We start from the raw sequence: 21,751 nt of genomic DNA on the forward strand, positions 1-21,751 counted from the left end.
AATCCTGTGTTGATTACTCTTTTTTTTAACGTGATCTTTTGTTAGCTGCGCTCCATGCTCTCTCTTAAGACAAATTAGAGGTAGAAAAACTGACATGACACCCCAATTGTTGTGATTATAAAGCAGTTACTGTCACAGCTGTTTTCACACTTGCAATCTCTCAGCTCTAAAGACATCAGCTGATAGCCATGTGTAACATTTAAGTGCGAGTGTTAAGAAAAACTGAGAGTTTAAAAGCGGATTTAAGGGTAATTAAACTTTCTGCTTGTATCACCTGCACAGAGATGTGCTCAGTAGATGCCCTTATACTGAACAAAGTACTGCAGTTAAAACATGCTTCCTTGGCAAATCTCTGAGCTCATTTCAATGTGCTTGTGCTGAACTCTAATAAAGCTCACAGTTTGGGCCTGAACCAGGCAGTTATATTAGATTGATATTTGTTGCATGAGTACATTAAACATGAACACTGTAATGTATATAGCAGCCTTTCCACTTTTAAGGCCTCCCCTGAATGAGATTTGGCAGGAAAGACTTAAAACTTTTCCAATGAACAGATCAGGGTTCTTCCAATGGTTGCCCCAAGGAGATGTGTCAATCAGTACATGTGCTTGTTCACCTTTTAAGACAGGCTTCCTCAACCTCAGCCCTCCAGATGTTTTGAGACTACAATTCCCATCATCCCTAACCACTGGTCCTGCTAGCTAGGGATCATGGGAGTTGTAGGCCAGAAACATCTGGAGGGCTGAGGTTGAGGAAGCCTGTTTTAAGATACATATGACCTTTTTTGTTAACCATTAAATTTTACATAATTTGCCTCTTTTCCCTGTCTCCAGCCAATCCATGGCATTAGGATGAGAAATGCATGAATGACAGGCTCCTTCCCACTATTCAAAGGTGGAGCAGGAGGAGCATGTCGGGACAATGGCTTTGCTTATTCCTAGGTCTCTGCTTGTGGACCTTTGAACCATATACAGTACTGTATTCAGAATGCACAGAGCACAAGTCTTCCTGCCTGTTAAGACATTTTTGGCTCTGCTTTGGTCTTCTTCCAGCAGTTCTTATTGCAGAGGAAGGAGTTGGTTTGCATGCTTTGCACAACCATCATCTCTTGTCACTGAACAGCTGATGGGCAGGAAAGAACCCAGAAGACTGATGTAAATTCACCTGCTGGGTGTATCTGGCTCACTGGCTGGGGATTCCCCATCCTTTTTTAATAGTTATGTAGAACATGTCTGAGTATTGAGAGGTGCAACTTGTCATGAAAAGCAGAGGGAAATTTGCTTTCTGTTTCCTTCACAAAGAGCATTGCCAAGGTTTGTTTACCACCTCTACCATCCAAACAAGCCACTTCAAATTGCCCCCAGTAACTCTTTACACGTTGCCAGGTTCCTCACATGCCCTTTGGACGAGCAATTTTCCATATATTTCTGCTTCAGCATTGTTATTCTTTCCTGTCTTTTGCTTTTTGATCCTGGCTGAAGGATCATTCCAGAAAATTACAGAATAGTGTGTTTCATTAATAGCATTCATTGGTATGGGCCGAAAAGCATAGGTGTAACATAAAGATTATGGAGTAAAATTCGGCTAATTAGTGAATGGATGGTTTGGCATTTTCACTAGTGTCAGTGGAAGTGTATATAAGATTTTTAAAATAGAGAAAATGAAGTAGAGACAGAAGATTGCAAAATTCCTTTCCCATATAGAGCCTTCAGCTCTTCTCTTGACAGCTTAGCATATTTGGTAAGAAATGGTGGCACTGTGGGTTAAAGCCTCAGCGCCTAGGACTTGCCGATCGAAAGGTCGGAGGTTCGAATCCCTGCGGCGGGGTGCGCTCCCGCTGCTCGGTCCCAGCGCCTGCCAACCTAGCAGTTCGAAAGCACCTCCGGGTGCAAGTAGATAAATAGGGACCGCTTACCAGCGGGAAGGTAAACGGCGTTTCCGTGTGCGGCTCTGGCTCGCCAGAGCAGCGATGTCACGCTGGCCACGTGACCCGGAAGTGTCTCCGGACAGCGCTGGCCCCTGGCCTCTTTAGTGAGATGGGCGCACAACCCCAGAGTCTGTCAAGACTGGCCCGTACGGGCAGGGGTACCTTTACCTTTACCTTACTTGTCACTCATGTCTAAAGCTGGGTAATTTCACATCATGGAACTTTTGTCTTAGGGAAGAATGGAAGCTAGGAAGTAACCATGTTTTTTGTTCAGTTTTTTTCTTGTCTGTAAATGAAATGAAATAATTTTAAAAGCTCGCTTGAATAAGTTGCTAATTTGTTAACAGGGTGACAAAGGATTGGTGGCAGCTAATTACATTGCATTTTTCACCGAGACACACATTTGATCATAAAATATTAAAAACACAATCTGGAATGTTTTCTCCAATATTTTATTTCTGAGCTGCTTTTTCTGTTTTGACAAAACATCTCAAAGAGGTTTTTAAAAAAGGAAAATTCGTACCTCTGGTGCGGAACATGTCATGCTCCTTCTGGGATCGTTTGTCCACCTTTGGTCCCCACCCTCCACTCTGCTCTCACCTGTGGTTCCTAGAAGCTGTCAGCATGCGACAATGGCCACACCCTGGAACGACTAGCTGGCTAAACCAGGTGAGGGCAGACGTTGGGTCTCAAACCCTTGGTGAGTTAGGGGCTCCGGTGGATTGAGCGGATGAGACCAAAAGTGGGTCCAGTGGTAAAGAAGGCAGTTTCTGCATGTGCTGTACAGGGAAGTGAGGGGCAGGTGGGGCTCACTAACCTGGGAAGGAAGGAGGAAATATCTGCTGCCTTGTGAGTTATCACTGGGAGAAGAAAAGGGCAAAGGAATAACCCTTACACAAATCCTAGCAGCTGGTGTTCTGACAGTAGAACATTGGCTATCTAGTTCACTCGGTAAACCCTTAATTGTTCAACAGACGTCTTTACCTCCTTCAAAACAAGCAATTTCTCTTCCTTTCTACTCCAAATTCATCAAGGACCATCCTCAAACTTACTTTTCACACTCTGCCAAGTATTGTCTCAGTCCACTGAACCATTTTCTAACCAGAAGCCATAAAATCTACTGGCCCTCACAATTTCTCATAATAATGGCAGAATGTGATTTGGCCAACTCACTCTTAACACAGAGGCATGCCTGTGACCCTATAATTCTGATGTATTTAGAATAGCAATGGGAAAGTTTCAAATTATAGAGAGCTATAATTAGAGGATTCTGCCTGTTGGAATCCTCTAATTATGAAATGTTTAGTGGCTCGGAAATGCTGCAAGCGGCAGGATGGATAATGGGTCGAATACAGGGGAGTGAAGGAAGTGCTGACTGCTAATCTCCACTGTCTGAATGTAGTCTAGATGCATCTTGATTTGGAACTGCTAGCTAGTGCAAATATTTGGCATTAGGACAAAGAGTTCCAATACCTTTAATAGGAAACTTTGGAAGGTTTGCAGCTCTTCTCACCTCCTAACCAAATTAAGTGCATCCCGGTTCACAAGTCATTTGCTTATTGCAAACTGAAATTATATAAAATTAAAAAAAATCCTCCCGGTAGCACCTTAGAGACCAACTAAGTTTGTTATTGGTATGAGCTTTCGTGTGCATGCACACTTCTTCAGATACCAAATTATACATTACATGTGATTCTTTAGAAAAAGAAGAAGTCTTAAAATGCTATTAGTATTTAGAAATTTTATGATGTTTTCTGCTGTTGGTATTGGAGAAATTAAAATTATCACTGATATTTAATATGTATTTAAAATATGTACTTTAATTAGCAGGATTTTTATAAGACTTGTAACAAACACTATGGACAATATGGACAGATTCAAAATATAGATCACAAAATAATATGCAGTTGAAAATGTTGACAACAGGACCCATGGAGGGGATGGTGGGAAGTCTCAGATTCAGAGGAATCTCTATATATGGATAGGTTTTTGGTATTGTTTTAACTCTATATTTGAAAAATCAAATAAAAATTATTTAAAATAAAAAATAAAATAAAATATGTACTTTAATGGGGTATGTTGTTATTTCATTTATACCCCACCTGAAGGGGAACCCAGCAGCTTATAGATAAAAATAAGAACCGCTAAAAACATTTAACATTATTTAAAAACAATTAAACATTGATAGAATTAAAACTATATATCTATTAAAATATATCAGTAACAAGGTTTTATGTATGTTTGCATAAGAAGATTGGGATTTAGAAATTCTAGTGGTATTCATTGTTGCTAGCAGTGGATTGATTCAATACAGTGGTACCTTGGGTTACGAACTTAATTCGTTCCGGAGGTCTGTTCTTAACCCGAAACCGTTCTTAACCTGAGGCACGCTTTCGCTAATGGGGCCTCCCGCTGCCAGCGTGCAATTTCCGTTCTCATCCTGGGGCAAAGTTTGCAACCAGAGGGACTACTTCCGGGTTAGCGGAGTTTGTAACCCAAAGTGCTTGTAACCCGAAGCGTTTGTAACCACTGTATGTAGAATTATTATAAGTAATAACTGGTGCCAAGAGATATTTATTTTGTGTATGTATACTTTTAACAAGAATTATATTGTTAGGAGTTTGGGGTGTTAAGATGTGCGCCAGACCCCTCTAAACTCTGGATCCAGCAAGTGTTAGAATTTAATCCAGGCTTCTAATTCTTGGAATAGCCAGGCTACCCTCCTGGTGAGGTGATAGCCTGGATGACGAGCCATTAAGGGGCTTGGTGCAAGATGGCAAATGGGTGGGGGGCCCCTCTCTCAACAGAAAAAAGCCAGAGTTTGGAGGTAGCAGTGATGTGACCTAGAAGAAAATCAGCAAGCTGGAGGGTGAGTCAGAGGAACGCTTGGGAGCAGTGTTTACAGTGGTGCCCCGCAAGACGAATGCCTCGCAAGACGAAAAACCCGCTAGACGAAAGGGTTTTCCGTTTTTCGAGGCGCTTCGCAAGACGAATTTCGCTATGGGCTTGCTTCGGAAGACGAAAACGTCTTGCGAGTCTTGCGATTTTTTTCGCTTTTTTCTCTCTTTTTCTAAGCTGCTAAGCCACTAATAGCCGCTTAGCCGCTAAGCCGCTAATAGCGCTAATCCACTAAGCCGTTAACAGGGTTGCTTTGCAAGACGAAAAAACCGCTAGACGAAGAGAATCGCGGAACGGATTCTTTTCGTCTTGCGAGGCACCACTGTAATTTCTGTTTGAATACAAGGCTGCTGCTGTGGCCTGTGGGAGAAACAAGCAACAGTATTATGCATGGCTTGGATCCTCACTAGCCCTCTATGAATGGGGAACAGTAGTGAGGTGGGACTCCTTCTGCTATCCAGGATTGAAGGCTCTTGCTAGAGGACGGGGCAGAGCAGCTTTTCGTGTGTGGAATTCCCGGCCCGCCTCACAGCCCCGAAACAGATTTTTAAGGGGCTACGGGATTGCAGGGAGTCTCATTAGCAGAACTCATCTCACAGGAAGCTACCACCAGTGGGAGCTTTCTTCTGGTCTAAACCACTGAAATCGTTACAGAAACTGTAGCTAAATTGCCGCTGAATTAATTTTATGCAAATAAATGCAACCTGGTTTTCCTATCTGTTAACCAGATATTAGATAAAAATCTTGTATCATATCTATGTACATTAATTGATGCATAATTCATATTATGAGGCCAGTTGATCCATTGGCTTCAAGGATGACCTTCTGTATGGACTTGAGAATCTATGAGGAGGCAACTTGGGACCAATCAGTGTGCATATGTTTTGCATGTGGTAAATTGGTTGCATGGGAAAGCAAGTGCAGATCAGCGTTTTTCACATATTTTCACTGTCACATGAGAGCCCTGTGCCCATCAATAGAAAGAGATCTCCCCACCCCAAAACTCTTGAACCTTCATCTCCCTTCAAATCAGGACCTGACCCCTGGAGCAGCTATTTTTATCAGGAAGCAGGCTATTGGCATTACTTACAGTAATGTTCTGGGGCAGGCATATGTATAATGTGGATAACAGGCATATAATAATAAATAATAATAAATTTTTATTTGTATCCTGCCCTCCCCAGCCGAAGCTGGGCTCAGGGCGGCTAACAACAATAAAATAATACAACATTCTAAAATCATTTCATTATAAAATTAATTCAAATCAAATTAATGGCAACCATTGCGCTAGAGTTCTGTGAAGATTGCCAAAGGAGGGAGTCAGGCTGTGCCCTGGCCAAAGGCCTGGTGGAACAGCTCTGTCTTGCAGGCCCTGCGGAAAGATGTCAAGTCCCACAGGGCCCTAGTCTCTTGTGACAGAGCGTTCTACCAGATCGGAGCCACAGCCGAAAAAGCCCTGGCTCTGGTTGAGTCCAGCCTAACCTCTCTGTGGCCTGGGACCTCCAAGATGTTTTTGTTTGAAGACCGTAATCTTTCATAACACACACACACACCATATATATATATATTGCAGATTATTAGATTAAGCTGATATTTTTTAAAATGGTTTTTGTTTTTCAGCTTTCCTTCGCAGCAACGACACCAGAGTTAGCTGATAAGAAAAAGTATCCTTATTTCTTCCGGACAGTGCCATCCGATAACGCTGTGAACCCTGCAATTCTGAAGTTGCTCAAACACTACAAATGGAAAAGGGTGGGGACTTTGACCCAAGACATACAAAGATTTTCTGAGGTAAGATCTGCTTAAAGTATTGTACTAGAAACTGGCTGCGAAAGTTGCATGTTTTTGCATGTGGTGGCGAGTTGAGATACTTGTATTTCAAAGAAGCATTTCAGCAGGTGCTGGCTCAAAGTGGCAGAAGTCACTTCAAGCGTTGTCACTTCAGGATCATCTCACTTCAGAATATGGCGGGGGGGGGTGGAATCACGTAAGAGAAGCACTGTTGGGTCAAACCAAATTCCTACCTAGTCCAGTGCCCTGTGTCCCACACTGACCGACAACATGATCACAAGGAAGCCATGAGTGCAGCAATAGCAGTCTTCCTTTATTGTTCAGATGAGATTTTTCTGTACTAGGTTGGTTAGAAGATACTTGGGTGTGAGAGGGGCAGCCAAGTTCAGGTTCACATGAATAAGTCTTGGCTTTCCAAGGGTTAGGTTATGAACAAGGATTATCCCACAAAGCAGATGCATAATCAGACACAAATAGCATTGTTGAAAGGCTTGTTCTGATTGGGTCAAGAGTCTAGTGAGAAGAGTTGGGAAAGAGTGCAGAGGCAAGCTCAGGCTGCCCTATGCCTCTTCTCTCAGAACAGAGTCTGAGGTTGCGATTTCTGGTTTAACCCTTTCTATTCCTGACACCTGGACATATTAGCAAGAACTCTGTACAATTCCCATATTGCTTTCCTTTCTAAGTCAGAAGGGACGTGGGTGGCGCTGTGGGTTAAACCACAGAGTCTAGGACTTGCCGATCAGAAGGTCGGTGGTTCGAATCCCCGCGACGGGGTGAGCTCCCGTTGCTCGGTCCCTGCTCCTGCCAACCTAGCAGTTCGAAAGCACGTCAAAGTGCAATTAGATAAATAGGTACTGCTCCGGCGGAAAGGTAAACGGCGTTTCCATGTGCTGCTCTGGTTCGCCAGAAGCGGCTTAATCATGCTGGCCACATGACCTGGAAGCTGTACGCCGGCTCCCTCGACCAATAAAGCGAGATGAGTGCTGCAACCCCAGAGTTGTCCACGACTGGACCTAATGGTCAGGGGTCCCTTTACCTTTATTCTAAGTCAGAGCATGGATCTCATTATGTCAGTGCTTTGAGTCAGGAGTTCAAAGGAGACTTTATGCAGTTTGTGTGAACCCTTCCACCTGTCCCTGCAATGTGAGCTTGTATGAGCCCAGCATTCAAGCTCACATGCAAGAGGGCTTGAATAATAGGGAAAAGCATTGTATGAACTGGTTCTGATAAATTTAGCTTTCTGTACTTCTAGTCCTAAGACAAAAGGCTGTGTTGGTGTGAAATGTGTGAAGCTATAATAAGATAGGTATCTCGTAGGCTTTCTTCCCACAGTGTTGAATAGTCTGCAAACTTTTCGAGTCAAATGTGATTTTCACTTTTGAGGGGGGCGTTCCCGGAGTAATCTATATGACCCAATATCCTAATAGATGCAAATAAATATACAGCTATTTTTGTGCACAGTTATAATTATTATTTATTAAATGTCAATGTTAAATTTCAATGTATTATTCATTAAGTGTCAATGTGATCTTCATCTGAAGATCACAGGGCAATTGTACAATATAAAAACACACAAAAATGCATACCATAATAACAAGCAAAAACAATAATTAGCCAAAGTCCTGGGAGAAGAGGAATGTTTTTGCCTGGCACCTCTCAGGTGAGCCTCCCTAGGGAGAGCATTCCATAAACGGCAATCCAGGGAAGAAAGAGCTAGGTGGAGTTTGAAGTGCTGGATTACCTGCATACAGGCAACCTTGTCATGTGATAGGTGTGATGGTTCTGGGGACTGGATTTCCTCCACACTTGCTCTCAGAATTACCGTATTCATTGCCAACGTCTAGCATGAAAAAACAAGTGTCAAACAGTGGCACCATAGCCTAGCTATCATTATCTAGTTCCTCCAGCCCAGACAGATGGGGTTTGTTCTCCTTCTCATTCCTATTTTAAAGTTACCTATACTGTAGTTAGGACGCAGGTGTCACTGTGGTCTAAACCACAGAGCCTAGGGCTTGCCGATCAGAAGGTCGGTGGTTCAAATCCCTGCGATGGAGTGAGCTCCCGTTGTTCGGTCCCAGCTCCTGCCCACCTAGCAGTTCAAAGGCACATCAAAGTGCAAGTAGATAAATAGGTACTGCTCTGGCAGGAAGGTAAACAGTGTTTCCATGTGCTGCTCTTGTTCGCCAGAAGTGGCTTAGTTATGCTGGCCAAATGACCCAGAAGCTGTCTGTGGACAAACACCGGCTCCCTCGGCCTATAGAGCGAGATGAGCACGCATCCCAGTCGTCTGCGACTGGACCTAATGGTCAGGGGTACCTTTACCTTTACCTTTACCTTTATACTGTAGTTACTAGGCACTGTTTAGCAGTAGCAACTGTAAAACAGTAACCCATGATAACAGCCATCAAGAGTAAAGCAGATACATGTCTGTACACACCTTTCTTATTTAACTTGGGTTGATTTTCAGTTGTTCCGTTTATCTCTTCTTTGCACTGTATCAAGAGTAATTTAGTTTCAGGCAGCTGGAGGCTTAGTGGGTATTTGGCAAGAGTTTTTTAACACCTAAGGCAAAGCTATTACACAAAAGTGAGATGGCATTAGAAAAACAGAAAATGAAAAGCAAACAAAAAATAGCATTCTGTCTAATATACTGGCTTAGTTTGAGATATTAAGTACCTCAAGTTACGGCAAAATACTGAAACTCCATTTGCCTGTTCAGACCCAGAAACCTTCCCCTCTAAATAAATTCACACTTGACTCAGATTTTGGTTTTCGTTTTTGGCAGAATTTAGGCCACAACTTTATTGATTACAGAAAGTGATTGGGTGCATAGGCTCTGGTTTGCGCTGACCCAGGGTTCCAGCGTAGGTCAGCCAAGCGTGAAAACCTGGATAAGCGGAAAGCCGGGAACAGGCTACCTCTGCCACCCAAATGTCCCCCTGCACTCCGGCATGGGCACAACCCCCTCTCAGGGGTTGACCAAGCCATCGAGTCCCTGGATTCCTTTAACAGAATACCCTTCACATAGGGATGGTGAGAGCGTTCTCCCATCCCTATCACCTGAACCAGAGCCTATCTGCAACCTTACAAGCTGTGACGTTTTGCTACGCAGCAGGCGAAACCCAAATGGCAACAGCCAATCCGCCAAGTAGGGAAAATTCCTGCCGTGCCCCTGTCCCAACAACAGACGGCACACAACGGCATAGCAAGGTCAAGCGTGCAAGCCCTAAAAGTAGGGAGAGGTGGGTGGGTGTTCTGAATGCAAGAGCCAAAAGAGGAAGCTCTGAGTCACGTGCATGGGCATAAATAGGTCCCTCGAACCGTTTGGACTGCGTCCCATTGGCCAGATTACACCCAGCTATGAGGGACCTACCAATCGGGTGTTGTGGCTGACCAATCGTACCTACCCACAACACAAGGGGTCGGTTTCCAGGTCTCACCACCTCTTTAAGGGAGGACCCAATTTCTAAGCACATTTACTGGTGTGGAAACCCCAGTGCTTTTTTTCCGCATACCCCTGTGAATCTAGGGGTAGATTTTGTGAATCTAAGTTTGGCCTCATTGAGGGACAGTGTTTCAATATGAGTAGGAAAATCAACATTTTATTTAAGAAAAAAAGCACTGGGGAACCCTATTGATTTTTATGAGACTTACTTCAGACATTTATCTGTGTATTCATTTCATTTGTATACCGCTGTTCCCCTAAAGAGCTGTGGGCAGTACATAAAGAGTTACTCCATTTTAGAATTGGTGTGTTTTGAGTTAGAATGACCAAATCAAGCTTGTGAGGGTGGGGGGATAGTTTCTGTGCTGTCAGGATGTATCATTTATGCAGTAATCTAGTCAATCAAACTCTAAGGATATTCGATTTCTCTATAAAATGAGAGAGTCCTTTGATCTCTCTGCTGGCAGAGCCAATCCCCATTCACTTGTTTCATTTAAGAATGGAAATCAATACACAGATTTTACGTGGGGGAGGGCAGGAATGAGAAGATAAATGGAAAACTGCCTTCCCCCACTGCCAATTTTCCAGGGTTATTGACAAGCACAGTAGGTAGAAAAGCAGTTATGACAAATTGTAAAAGCAAAACTAGTTCTATCCTCAAATTTGATTCAGTATGGCAATTCCTTGTCTGAGTAAGCTTCAAAATGGATATACATATTTATTTATTTTTAAGGCATGTAAAATCCTTATAATACTGAAAGATATCCAGATACCTCATTTGTTGTGAATTCAGTCTTCTATGATTCTTTTGGACAAATTGCTAATTAGTCCCCTGTGTTTAAATTTTACACAGATTTTTTCCTTCCACATAAAAGAAATAGCAACTGCTACGGTAGCCTGAAGGTAGTAAACAGATAAATAATTGTTTGCATCTAGAGCTTTGCATTTACAATGCAATTTCACAAAGTAAAATTAACATCTTTCTATAGAAACACATGGTTTAATTATAATTTATTTCCCCCCTTTTTCTTAAATGAACCGGTTTTGCAAAATGGGTGCTTTAACAAATAAAATGCAAACTGTTGTTGCTTTTTCAAACTCATGCTTGTCCTTCCCATTGTAGGGACTGAACAGAAAGTGCTTCTACTAGATTCTTGTCTTAAGTAGGTTTTCTATTATCTTGTTCCTCTCATGGTGTTTCTGTTATCTAAGAATAGTGAGAGATAGAAAGATTTCCCTGATTGCTTCCTCCCTTCTCTTCCACACGGTTTCAAGTGAGACTGAAGAACTGAGCTTGGAGACACACAAACAGCAGCAAAAAGCTCTGTGGTCATAGAAGCAGGCAGCACAACATGTCCAATACATTGCTTTTCCAATATTCAGTCAAGTCCCCCGTTCACGTGGATCCAGAATTGGCCTCCACAGTCACTTACGGACTTATTGTTAAAACCGTGTTTATGGAAGACAATCTTTCTTGGCTACGAGTGATCGCCAAAGAAGAATAATCGTTTTCATGAGGAGGAGCGAAAAAGAAAATAAGCAGAAGACAGCAATCCCATTTCCTTTTCCAACAAACAAATAGAGGATTTCTCTCATTCCTTGTATAGTTTTTTCCTTTAAGATAAACACAGACAAAATCCTCCACTTCATATTTTTCCACTATATGTCTTCTAGGACTCTAGTTAAGGAATATGCTCCATTTCTTTTTTTTAAAAAAAATCTCTCTCGTACCAGAAGCAGTAATAGAACTAAAGTGTTGTTGTGAGCTCCAATTCTGACCTCACCCATCCAAAAAACGCATTATTGTGACATTCTTGGAGATGCATTCCAAGTTTCATCTATTGTCTGGTTTCCCCAGACTGAATAAAAAGCTTGTCTTGAGCCTCACCTTGCCTTCAACCTTGTAGCTGTACAGAATCTATAATAATCACCTAGCTTAGTTGACTATTCGTATGCAGCCGTGAGCACAAGCCATTATTTCTGCTGTAGCCACAGTTACCATCTGGATAATGGGAACGAGCCTCTACCTTCTCACACATACACACCTAAAGCCAGGGGTGCAGGATTCCTACTGCCTTATAGTGGTCACCTCAGGAGTAAGGGAGCAGCCAGCTAAATTCCAGGTCTCCTGCTTGGCAATGCCAGCCTGCCATCCCACCCGCCACTTTTCTAGGTACAGTGGTACCTCGGGTTAAGAACTTAATTCATTCTGGAGGTCCGTTCTTAACCTGAAACTGTTCTTAACCTGAAGCACCACTTTAGCTAATGGGGCCTCCCACTGCTGCTGCGCCGCCGAAGCACAATTTCTGTTCTCATCCTGAAGCAAAGTTCTTAACCCGAGGTACTATTTCTGGGTTAGCAGAGTCTGTAACCTGAAGCGTATGTAACCTGAAGCGTATGTAACCCGAGGTATCACTGTACTGTACTCTAACAACCAGTTGCATGATCCCAGCAACCTAAGCCATGTGGGAGGTTAACTGGCCCTTGAGTGTGTTCACAAACCGGTACAGAAATCCAATGAAGCAGTTTATTGAAAAAGGAAAAAGGAAGAAGAGGGGAGGAATAGCAAGTACTGTATGCAGTTCAAAATAGAAATAAATCACTGTGCCACAATATTGGTAAAACTAACCCTACACTTAATCCAAACTTAACTTACCCTCTGTGGCTACCTGTGGCATGGGCCGCTTTAGGAATCAGTTGCTGGTTACTGGAGTGTGGGAGGGGATTCAGAAAAGACAAAGACTGCAACACAGTTGTCATCTTTTAAGGGGTATCTGACCCAGGTGGGTATTGACTGACAAGTGCCTCACCCAGACAATCATAATACATGCTTGTCAGCTGGTGGTTGGGGAGAGTCCACTTTGCAGAGGACTCTCCTTATATATCACTGCTGGACATGATTTAATTAGGACCTTTACATATTTAGCAAGGGGCCGCCTTACTCTTTAGGCACAAAACCAGCCTTTGTCACAGCTGTGTCTGAAGTTCAAGCATCAGTCTTTGAATGACCACGTCGTATTTGCTTAGCCAGTGTGAAGCTGGGAGTCTGTAAGTATCCTCTCCATTTTGGGGAGAATAACTGGTTTTCCTAAGAGGGGCTGTCTCTCTCACAAGGCTGTTTACAAGGTTTTAGTCAACTGGGGTTCCAGCCTGGGCATTTCTGCAGGAGGTAATTGGTCTTCCTCTGCACCCCAGAGGGCTTAATTTGCCGATGGTGGGAAAGCTCACAAGTCTCACTCAGGGCCTAATTTAGGCTGCAGAATTGTTATTCCCAGTGATAATCCACATTGAGAAGGAAAACGAATCTTGATGCAGACCCCAAACTGCCAGTAATTGGAAATAGCTAGGTTAAAAAAACACAAAGCAAGCCCCCCCCCCCCCAAAAAAAACCCCAGCCCATTTTGGTATTTTTGCAGCAGCAGCTTTCAGCGTAAGGCTGCCTTGCTTGTAGCCAGTGTTTGCAGCATATGCAGCTGCGTCGCTGCCAACAACTCTTGGTGTGCATGAACAGCCTCAAGCTGGCTACACTTTACGTGATATCCTTTAAAAGTTTTATATACCTATGGGTTTGTTTGTTTTTTAAGTCTGCACCTAAATATGTAAAATGTGAATATCCAAAAATGTGACAAATGTTTAAAAACACATGCTTTTTGTGATCACTGCTTGAAGTAAAGTTGATGGGAGTTGGTAAGGGTGGGTCTCTTAAATTCGGTTCCTTGATTTTCCAGGCTTAAATTCAGCTCACATTTTCACAACAGTTCACAATAATAATAATAATAATAAATTCTCGCAAAAACGTCAGCATTCAAGTTCACGTTTTTGCTAATATACACACATCTCTGCAAACGTTTTCCCTGTGTGTAATGCATTTTTGTATGTTACTTTCACTAAAAAACATTTTTTGTGCACACCTTTTGTTATGAGAACTGAAACACAGAATTCAGAGAAGTGTGAATTTCCAAATGCACCTGAGTTTCAGTTCATGCATTGTTTTGGGAAGTGCAAAGTGGGAAGGCAGAATGCACTTGTCAAATTGCTGTTGCGGACTTTTAAATCCATCACACCCGACTCCCTTTATAATGGAAGGAATCATTTCACCTAAAACATGTCCTCATGTTTTAGGGGCTTGTTTCCAGCAGATTTCTCCTATCAACCAGGGTCCCTTACTGGAAGCTGCCGCAAAGTACAGGAAGTCATTACTAATGTTCTCTGAACAGCAGAATGCTAACTTAGTTCAGCCATTGGTTCCAGTGCTGTTATTTTTATAAGACAAAAGAGAAAGAACTTTGTGCTCTATATGCTCCAGTTTACGTTGGCTTGAGTTACACTGAGGTGCAGTTTGACTCGCTTTAATACTAAGTCATGATGTAGTCTCCACTCCTTTCGCTCAACCATTGTTTCCTTTTATGTGAGCTGGGGGATTAATTTTAATTCCCGTGTTGTCCTCCTGGTATCCTGTCAAACAGCTCTTTAATTTGCTTGCAAGATAAAAACAAACAATTATTTAGTCTCTGGCAGATTTAAACCAGTATAGAGGGTGGAAAAAGGGACGCGGGTGGCACTGTGGGTAAAAGCCTCAGCGCCTAGGGCTTGCTGATCGAAAGGTCGGCGGTTCGAATCCCCGCAGCGGGGTGCGCTTCCGCTGTTCGGTCCCAGCGCCTGCCAACCTAGCAGTTCGAAAGCACCCCCGGGTGCAAGTAGATAAATAGGGACAGCTTACTGGTGGGAAGGTAAACGGCGTTTCCGTGTGCGGCTCTGGCTCGCCAGAGCAGCGATGTCACGCTGGCCACGTGACCCGGAAGTGTCTCCGGACAGCGCTGGCCCCCGGCCTCTTGAGTGAGATGGGCGCACAACCCCAGAGTCTGTCAAGACTGGCCCGTACGGGCAGGGGTACCTTTACCTTTACCTTTTTAGAGGGTGGAAAAGAAGAATGATTGCAGGTTATCCTTGGCACTTACCTCCCAAAAGTCCAGAGGCTGACCTTCCAGCCATTGCACCATTATTATTATTATTTTAAAAAAGCTTACTAAAGTGTACAGAAGTGGTATTTGTGTTGGTTTCTTCCCTTTGGTGTTTTCTATCAATGTCGGTTTCATTTCTGCGAGATAACTTTAGGACAGCTTGTCTGTCAAAAGAAGGATGGCAGATTAATAAAGGCAGTTGCCTCTGGCTTAGTTGCCCCAGGAGCAAGTTGAGGAGGACATGGCAAGACCTAACGAGCTAAGCACTGAATGGTGGGAGATGCTTATCTTTCATGTCAACATGATCACCTTTTATTATTTTTAATGCATTCATTATTTGGAATGAGTACGTTTTTCTTTTTGGAGCTATGAAAGGCAAAAAGCATGTTGTTGTTGCATTATTATTATTATTATTATTATTATTATTATTATTATTATTATTATTATATTTTTACCCCACTGTTTTCCCTGATGGGGCTCAATTTGGCTTACAGATAAAAATAATAACCGCTGAAAGCATAGAAAAACATATATGAAGCGATTAAATATTGATAGAATTAAAACTATATGCATATATGATTACATTAAATAGCCAGTGCAGCTGTTGAAGTTGGCTCCCTATAGTTCACAATTTGTACAAGAAATCCAAACATGTGCAAAGTTGGCTTGGAGAAGTGGTGAAACATTGTTCTTTTTAATGTTATTTAGAGCATTTGTATGCTTCACTTATTATTATTTATTAAATTTGTATATCGCCCTGCCCCTGAAGATCACAGGGTGGTTCACAACATAAAAATGCAAAATGAGAACACAAAATAGGTAATAAAAACAGAAACAGACCAATAAAACTCCTACGCACAAACACATTTAAAAGGCCATAGAATTTTAAAGACTTCGTTACAGAGAAATGTTTTTTGCCTGGTGCCTAAAGGACGCGGGTGGCACTGTGGGTTAAACCACAAAGCTTAGGACTTGCCGATCAGAAGACTGGTGGTTCGAATGCCCGCGACAGGGTGAGCTCCCGTTGCTCAGTCCCTGCTCCTGCCAGCCTAGCAGTTCAAAAGCACGTCAAAGTGCAAGTAGATAAATAGGTACCGCTCCAGCGGGAAGAAGAAGAAGAAGAGTTTGGATTTGATATCCCGCCTTTCACTCCCTTTAAGGAGTCTCAAAGCGGCTAACATTCTCCTTTCCCTTCCTCCCCCACAACAAACACTCTGTGAGGTGAGTGGGGTGAGAGACTTCAAAGAAGTGTGACTAGCCCAAGGTCACCCAGCAGCTGCATGTGGAGGAGCGGGGAATCGAACCCGGTTCACCAGATTACAAGTCTACTGCTCCTAACCACTACACCACACTGGCTCCCAAGGTAAATGGCGTTTCTGTGTGCTGCTCTGGTTCGCCAGAAGCGGCTTAGGCATGCTGGCCACATGACCCGGAAGCTGTACGCCGGCTCCCTCGGCCAATAAAGTGAGGTGAGCGCCGCAACCCAAGAGTCGGTCACGACTGGACCTAATGGTCAGGGGTCCCTTTACCTTTAAAGATATGTAAAGAAGGTGGTAGGCGAAGTCTCCTTGGGGAGAGCATTCCGCAAATGGGGAGCCACTGCAGAAAAGGCCCATTGACATGCTGCTACCTTCCAGACATCTTGTGGAGGAGGCACACAAAGGAAGACCTCAGATGATGATTGCAGGGTCCGGGTTGGTTCATGTGGGGAGAGGTGGTCCTTGAGGTATTGCAGTCCTGAGCCATTTTCCATTAAGCAGACCATAATAATAAAAACAATAATAAAAATGCAAAACATTATAAGAACTAATAGAAATATAAAATATCAAAAGTTTTAAAAGCAGAAAAAAATCCATAAAACCAGTATAAAAAGCAATAAAATTGACTGCTGAACAAATCAGATAATACAAATACCTTAATCTTTGTATTTGCACCTTCCTCACCTTTTAGGAGAGGACATTCCTTCATCCAGGTGCCACCACTGAAAAAAACCTTCTCCTTGATCACCACATGGCTATTTCCTCCCCCTTCCTAGGCATAAGATACTTTGAGGAGGGCCTCTGAAGTAGACATTGTATTTATGTTTTCATTTATTCAATTCAATTAATCACAATATCTGTAAACCTACTTTTACGGGAAATAGAACAAGGTGGCATACAACATACTTGGTAAATATTAGGCAGATGTAAAGTCTCTTGGTGGCCAATTGGAGCAGAAGAATCACATCTGTAATGTAGGCATACCTAGTCATGAGTGCTATTCAGTGCATTCCAAACAGCCAGAAATATTAAAGTATCCATGGATTGGTCATTTTCTGATAATATGTTTAAAACAGGAAGCCAAAGCACGAAACTTAGAGCATTGGCTTCTCTGATGTGATAACATCTTCTAAACTGAGTCCATTCAAAAGATGCTCAGATACAATGGTGGACTCTGTGAATGTAGAGCTGTTTGCATGCACTGGGAGGAATTGCATATGGTGATTGTGGTCAATTTTGGCAGAACGATCACTACTTTTTTAGGGGAGGGGGCATGCGTTCAGTCTTTGCTTTGCTTTGCCTCCACCTGTTTGTGCTTTTAAAAGATGACTACTCCCAGCATCTGTTAGCCTGACTCATGTAAGCAGTCCAGAGGCTGAAGGTGTATTTCTTTTACCTACTCGGCAGAACTATTTCACATGTATTGCTGTCAGGCCTGGTTTTCTGGAAACAAAGAGGTGGTCAAGCAGACATGTGGAGATGCCCAGTGGTTGAAAGCACCTTGGTCTGTGCCTCAGGGATGTACTGTTCAGCCTGAGGAACCATGGTAGAGTTAATAGCTTTAGCAGACCAGTTGTCATGCTGTGTCACATGATCTCTGCTATAATAGCATCCTCTAGCCTGCTTGAAGATTTACTTTCTTGGGCTCCATGATCACTGCAGATGGTGACAGCAGCCACGAAATTAAAAGATGCCTACTTCTTGGGAGAAAAGCAATGACAAACCTAGACAGCATCTTAAAAAGCAGAGACATCACCTTGCCAACAAAGGTCCGTATAGTTAAAGCTATGGTTTTCCCAGTAGTGATGTATGGAAGTGAGAGCTGGACCATCAAGAAGGCTGATCGCCAAATAACTGATGCTTTTGATTTATGGTGCTGGAGGAGACTCTTGAGAGTCCCATGGACTGCAAGAAGATCAAACCTCTCCATTCTGAAGGAAATCAGCCCTGAGTGCTCACTGGAAGGACAGATCCTGAAGCTGAGGCTCCAATACTTTGGCCACCTCATGATAAGAGAAGACTCTCTGGAAAAGACCCTGATGTTGGGAAAGATGGAGGGCACAAGGAGAAGGGGAAGATGGAGGACGAGATGGTTGGACAGTGTTCTCGAAGCTACCAGCATGAGTTTGACCAAACTGCGGGAGGCAGTGGAAGACAGAAGTGCCTGGTGTGCTCTGGTCCAGGGGGTCACGAAGAGTCGGACACGACTAAACGACTAAACAACAACAAAGCCTGCTTGAACAGAGGAAACACTGAGATTTTCCAAGGGTGTGGTTCAAACTACTCTTCAGTTAACACAACAGGATTCTAGTCTAAAAATGTTGATAATATAATAGCCATTCTTATGTTGATTAAACTAACTCTTTTTATAGCCTGTCTTAAATTAAACACCACCTCAATGAAGTAGATTGCAATTTGTGCCTATTTTAAATAATGGTCTCGCTGAAACTGAACAAGAGCCAAACTGTAGGCAAGAATAACATGGAATAAAATTAGTTCTCTGTACTTGACCGCTAATCAGCCTCGCTGAGGGAGAATCAACACATATTGAAAAAAGCAGAATTGATCCAAGCTTGAAAGCACTTGCATTGGATATTGCACTAATTGGCAGGAGCAAACTTTGTTTGTAATTAAAAGCTTACTTCCTTGCTTCACCTTTTCACCTTACCACCTGATCTTAAAAATGCTTACTTAGAATTAAGCCCCATTGGTCCATACTTAGTAGAAAAGGTGATTAGGGTTGCCACCTTAATGTCTTTAAAGACATTAAGAGACATCTACAACACAGACATAAACTGCTTTCATAGTTACCGTATTTTCTTTCTCCAAGGAACCCTGGGAATTGTGTCTGCTCATGCATGTGGAACAACTTACTATTTTTATTTTTTAACAGAATTGTGTTATTGTCATCAAACTAAAATGACCAGGAAGTCATTTATTTGCTTGCAATAACAAAGTTCTACTTAACAATAAAGTTTTTTAAAAAAGCATTTAGACTGGTAAAAAATAAATGAACCATAAATTTTCACTAAAGGTAGATAGAACATAGGCATTGCATCCCTGTTATGCATCTTTCTGCTTAAGGGTATGGAAAAGACCCTTGCTTGAGATATTGGGAGCCACTACTACTCACAGTGTAGTACATATGGCAGCTAAGATTTTCTTTCATTTTCAAAAATTGAAACTTATTTTAAAATGTGCAAACTCTATAGCTTCATCTTGTCCTAAATATAAAGCATAATATGTATGACTGAAATAACATGAGTCAAGCTGTTGAGAAACAGTTATAACTATGCATATTAATGGATACTTTTGTTTCTAGAAAACAAAGGTTGCCAACTTTTTTTGTACATTTCTGTTTTCTGTATCATATTTTAACCTCAGCATTGTGCTTGTCTATTGCATAGCTGTCAACTTTTCCCTTTTCTTGTGTGGAATCCTATTCGGAATCAGGGAAGTTCCCTTAAAAAGGGGAAAACGTTGACAGCTATGGTCTATTGCAACATGTCCTATCTTAATTATTCAGGCCTTAATTGTAAGCATTCTTTAAGTCGGGCCGGATTATTGGAATTTAACCCCCCTTTTTTGTAAATCTCATATTAGAGAATAATACAAATCAAATATGTGGTGTATAGCTTTAAAGTGTTAGTGGCATACAGTGATAATATGTTCTTCATATGACCCAAAGTAAATCTTTCTAAAATAATGTAATGCCTCAAAGTTTGTTTTAGAAGATACAATAGCATTTAGTCATTAATAGGGTGTGAAATATGAAAGTGTTGAGATATTATATTCAAGAGTTGGCCTCAATCTATGATGAGAAAGTCTGGGTAGGGTTCTCATCTATCCCCCCCACCCAAAAAAAAAAATGCAGCTTGAAAAATTGCTATTTGTCAATGAAGCATTACGTAATGTGCAATGCAATCTTATACATGTTTACTCTGAGGTAAGTTTTCCAGTACACAGTGGGGCTTACTCTCAGATAAGTGTGTTGCAGCCTTGCAGCATGATCTGTCTGACAATAACACACTGAACTTGGCCCGGTTAGAAAACAGCAACAACCGCCGATCCCTGAGCCAGAGGTGTTATGTGTTGACAGGGTCAGCGAGAGTTTATAGTGCATTCCAGGAAACATGCAAAACACTTGAAAAAGCAGAATTTACTCAGGTTTTCTGGAAACCAAGCTCAAAATAAGGTGACTTGGTTTTAAGAAGTCATAGCTCAGTTATAGCTTAATCCTAACCCTGACTAATCAGAAGCAAGTCCTATTGAATTCAATAGGTGTGTCAGGGTAGAATTGTAGCCTTAGCCTCTTTAATCTAACTTTCTATATAATACAAGCTGACCAACTTTTCCTTTTCCTTTTTTACACTGAGGGATACTGTTAATGTACTGAAGTTCTCACCCTGGGCCAGCAGGGGGATACTCAGGTCCACATATGCAAATAAGGGATTGAAAGTGACGTTCAGTGATTGGATAGTTACAGAAAGTGTTACAGTTGCGTTGTAGTGGAGCTCTATATAAGCAGGCTGGCTGAACCCTTCAGTTCAGTTCTGTTCTGGCCTGTGAATAAAGAAGAGCTGTTTGAAGGATCGCTGTGTCGTCTGATATGTTCACCCACAACTTAACAGGCACATTCAACCTTAGTCAACCTTCTGGGGGCCACACAAAGGAGGGGGGTGTCTAGGTGAGGGAGAAAAATTTGATAGTGGGGCCCAGAGTTAGCCACCTCTGATATAATACCAAGTACATTCAACTTCTTGCAATTCTAGAGTTCAGTCCCTCAATTGAACTAATGCTGTCGAATTTACTAGAGCGGAAGGTCTCAAATTTCTTTCCCTTATGGACTACTTGGAAATTTCTTAGGGTCTTGGAGGACCACTTAATGGTTTTTCTGCCCGTTGTAGCAATTGAAAGGAACTGTGCTAGATGCTGTGTGGTTCTTAGCTACATTTGCATTGCTTCTTTTATTTTTTATATGTTGTGTTTTATTACATTTTTATTATCATAGAATAAAATGCAAAAGGAAGGGGGGGAAATGCAACCTCTGACTAGAGCATTTTAGTCAATACGAATGAGAGAGAGACAGAGAGAGAGAAACCGACCATGTTTAAGTTTCAGTGAATGCAGCGGGTCTTGATTGCGCAGTTAAATGATGAAGTCTCATTGATTTCAGTATTATTAGACAACTGGATGGATTACTGCAATAATCAAGAAAATGAAAGTCTAAGAAATAATAAATTATGTTGGACATATTAAAATGGAAGTCAAACGATTTATTTCTCTTTTGTCTCTTGCTGCCTTCTGTTCTTTTAAAACCTAACCTCTCATTGCTTCAAAAAGAAAAGGGAAAAAAACCCCATCAAAATTTAGTGTCCCAATGTTTTCAGTTGAAGGCAATAATGCAAGTTAGATGCTGTCAAGTTGTTCGCATTTATTTGTTTTCTTTTTTAATTAGTCTAATCTAATC

The 21,751-nt window shown here is 42.1% G+C and overlaps 1 protein-coding gene across 2 annotated transcripts in view; it reads left to right on the forward strand.

Annotated features, from left to right (window-relative positions):
• GABBR2 (gamma-aminobutyric acid type B receptor subunit 2) overlaps nt 1-21,751 on the forward strand; it is a 287,781-nt gene that overhangs the window by 66,985 nt on the left and 199,045 nt on the right. For both annotated transcript variants that reach the window (XM_079983945.1, XM_079983946.1), the window contains exon 3: nt 6,446-6,616. In XM_079983945.1, the coding sequence (XP_079840071.1) occupies nt 6,446-6,616 (171 nt within the window). The remainder of the gene's footprint in view (nt 1-6,445; nt 6,617-21,751) is intronic.

Source organism: Podarcis cretensis (genome assembly GCF_951804945.1).
Source record: "Podarcis cretensis genome assembly, chromosome: 7".
Classification (NCBI taxonomy): domain Eukaryota; kingdom Metazoa; phylum Chordata; class Lepidosauria; order Squamata; family Lacertidae; genus Podarcis; species Podarcis cretensis.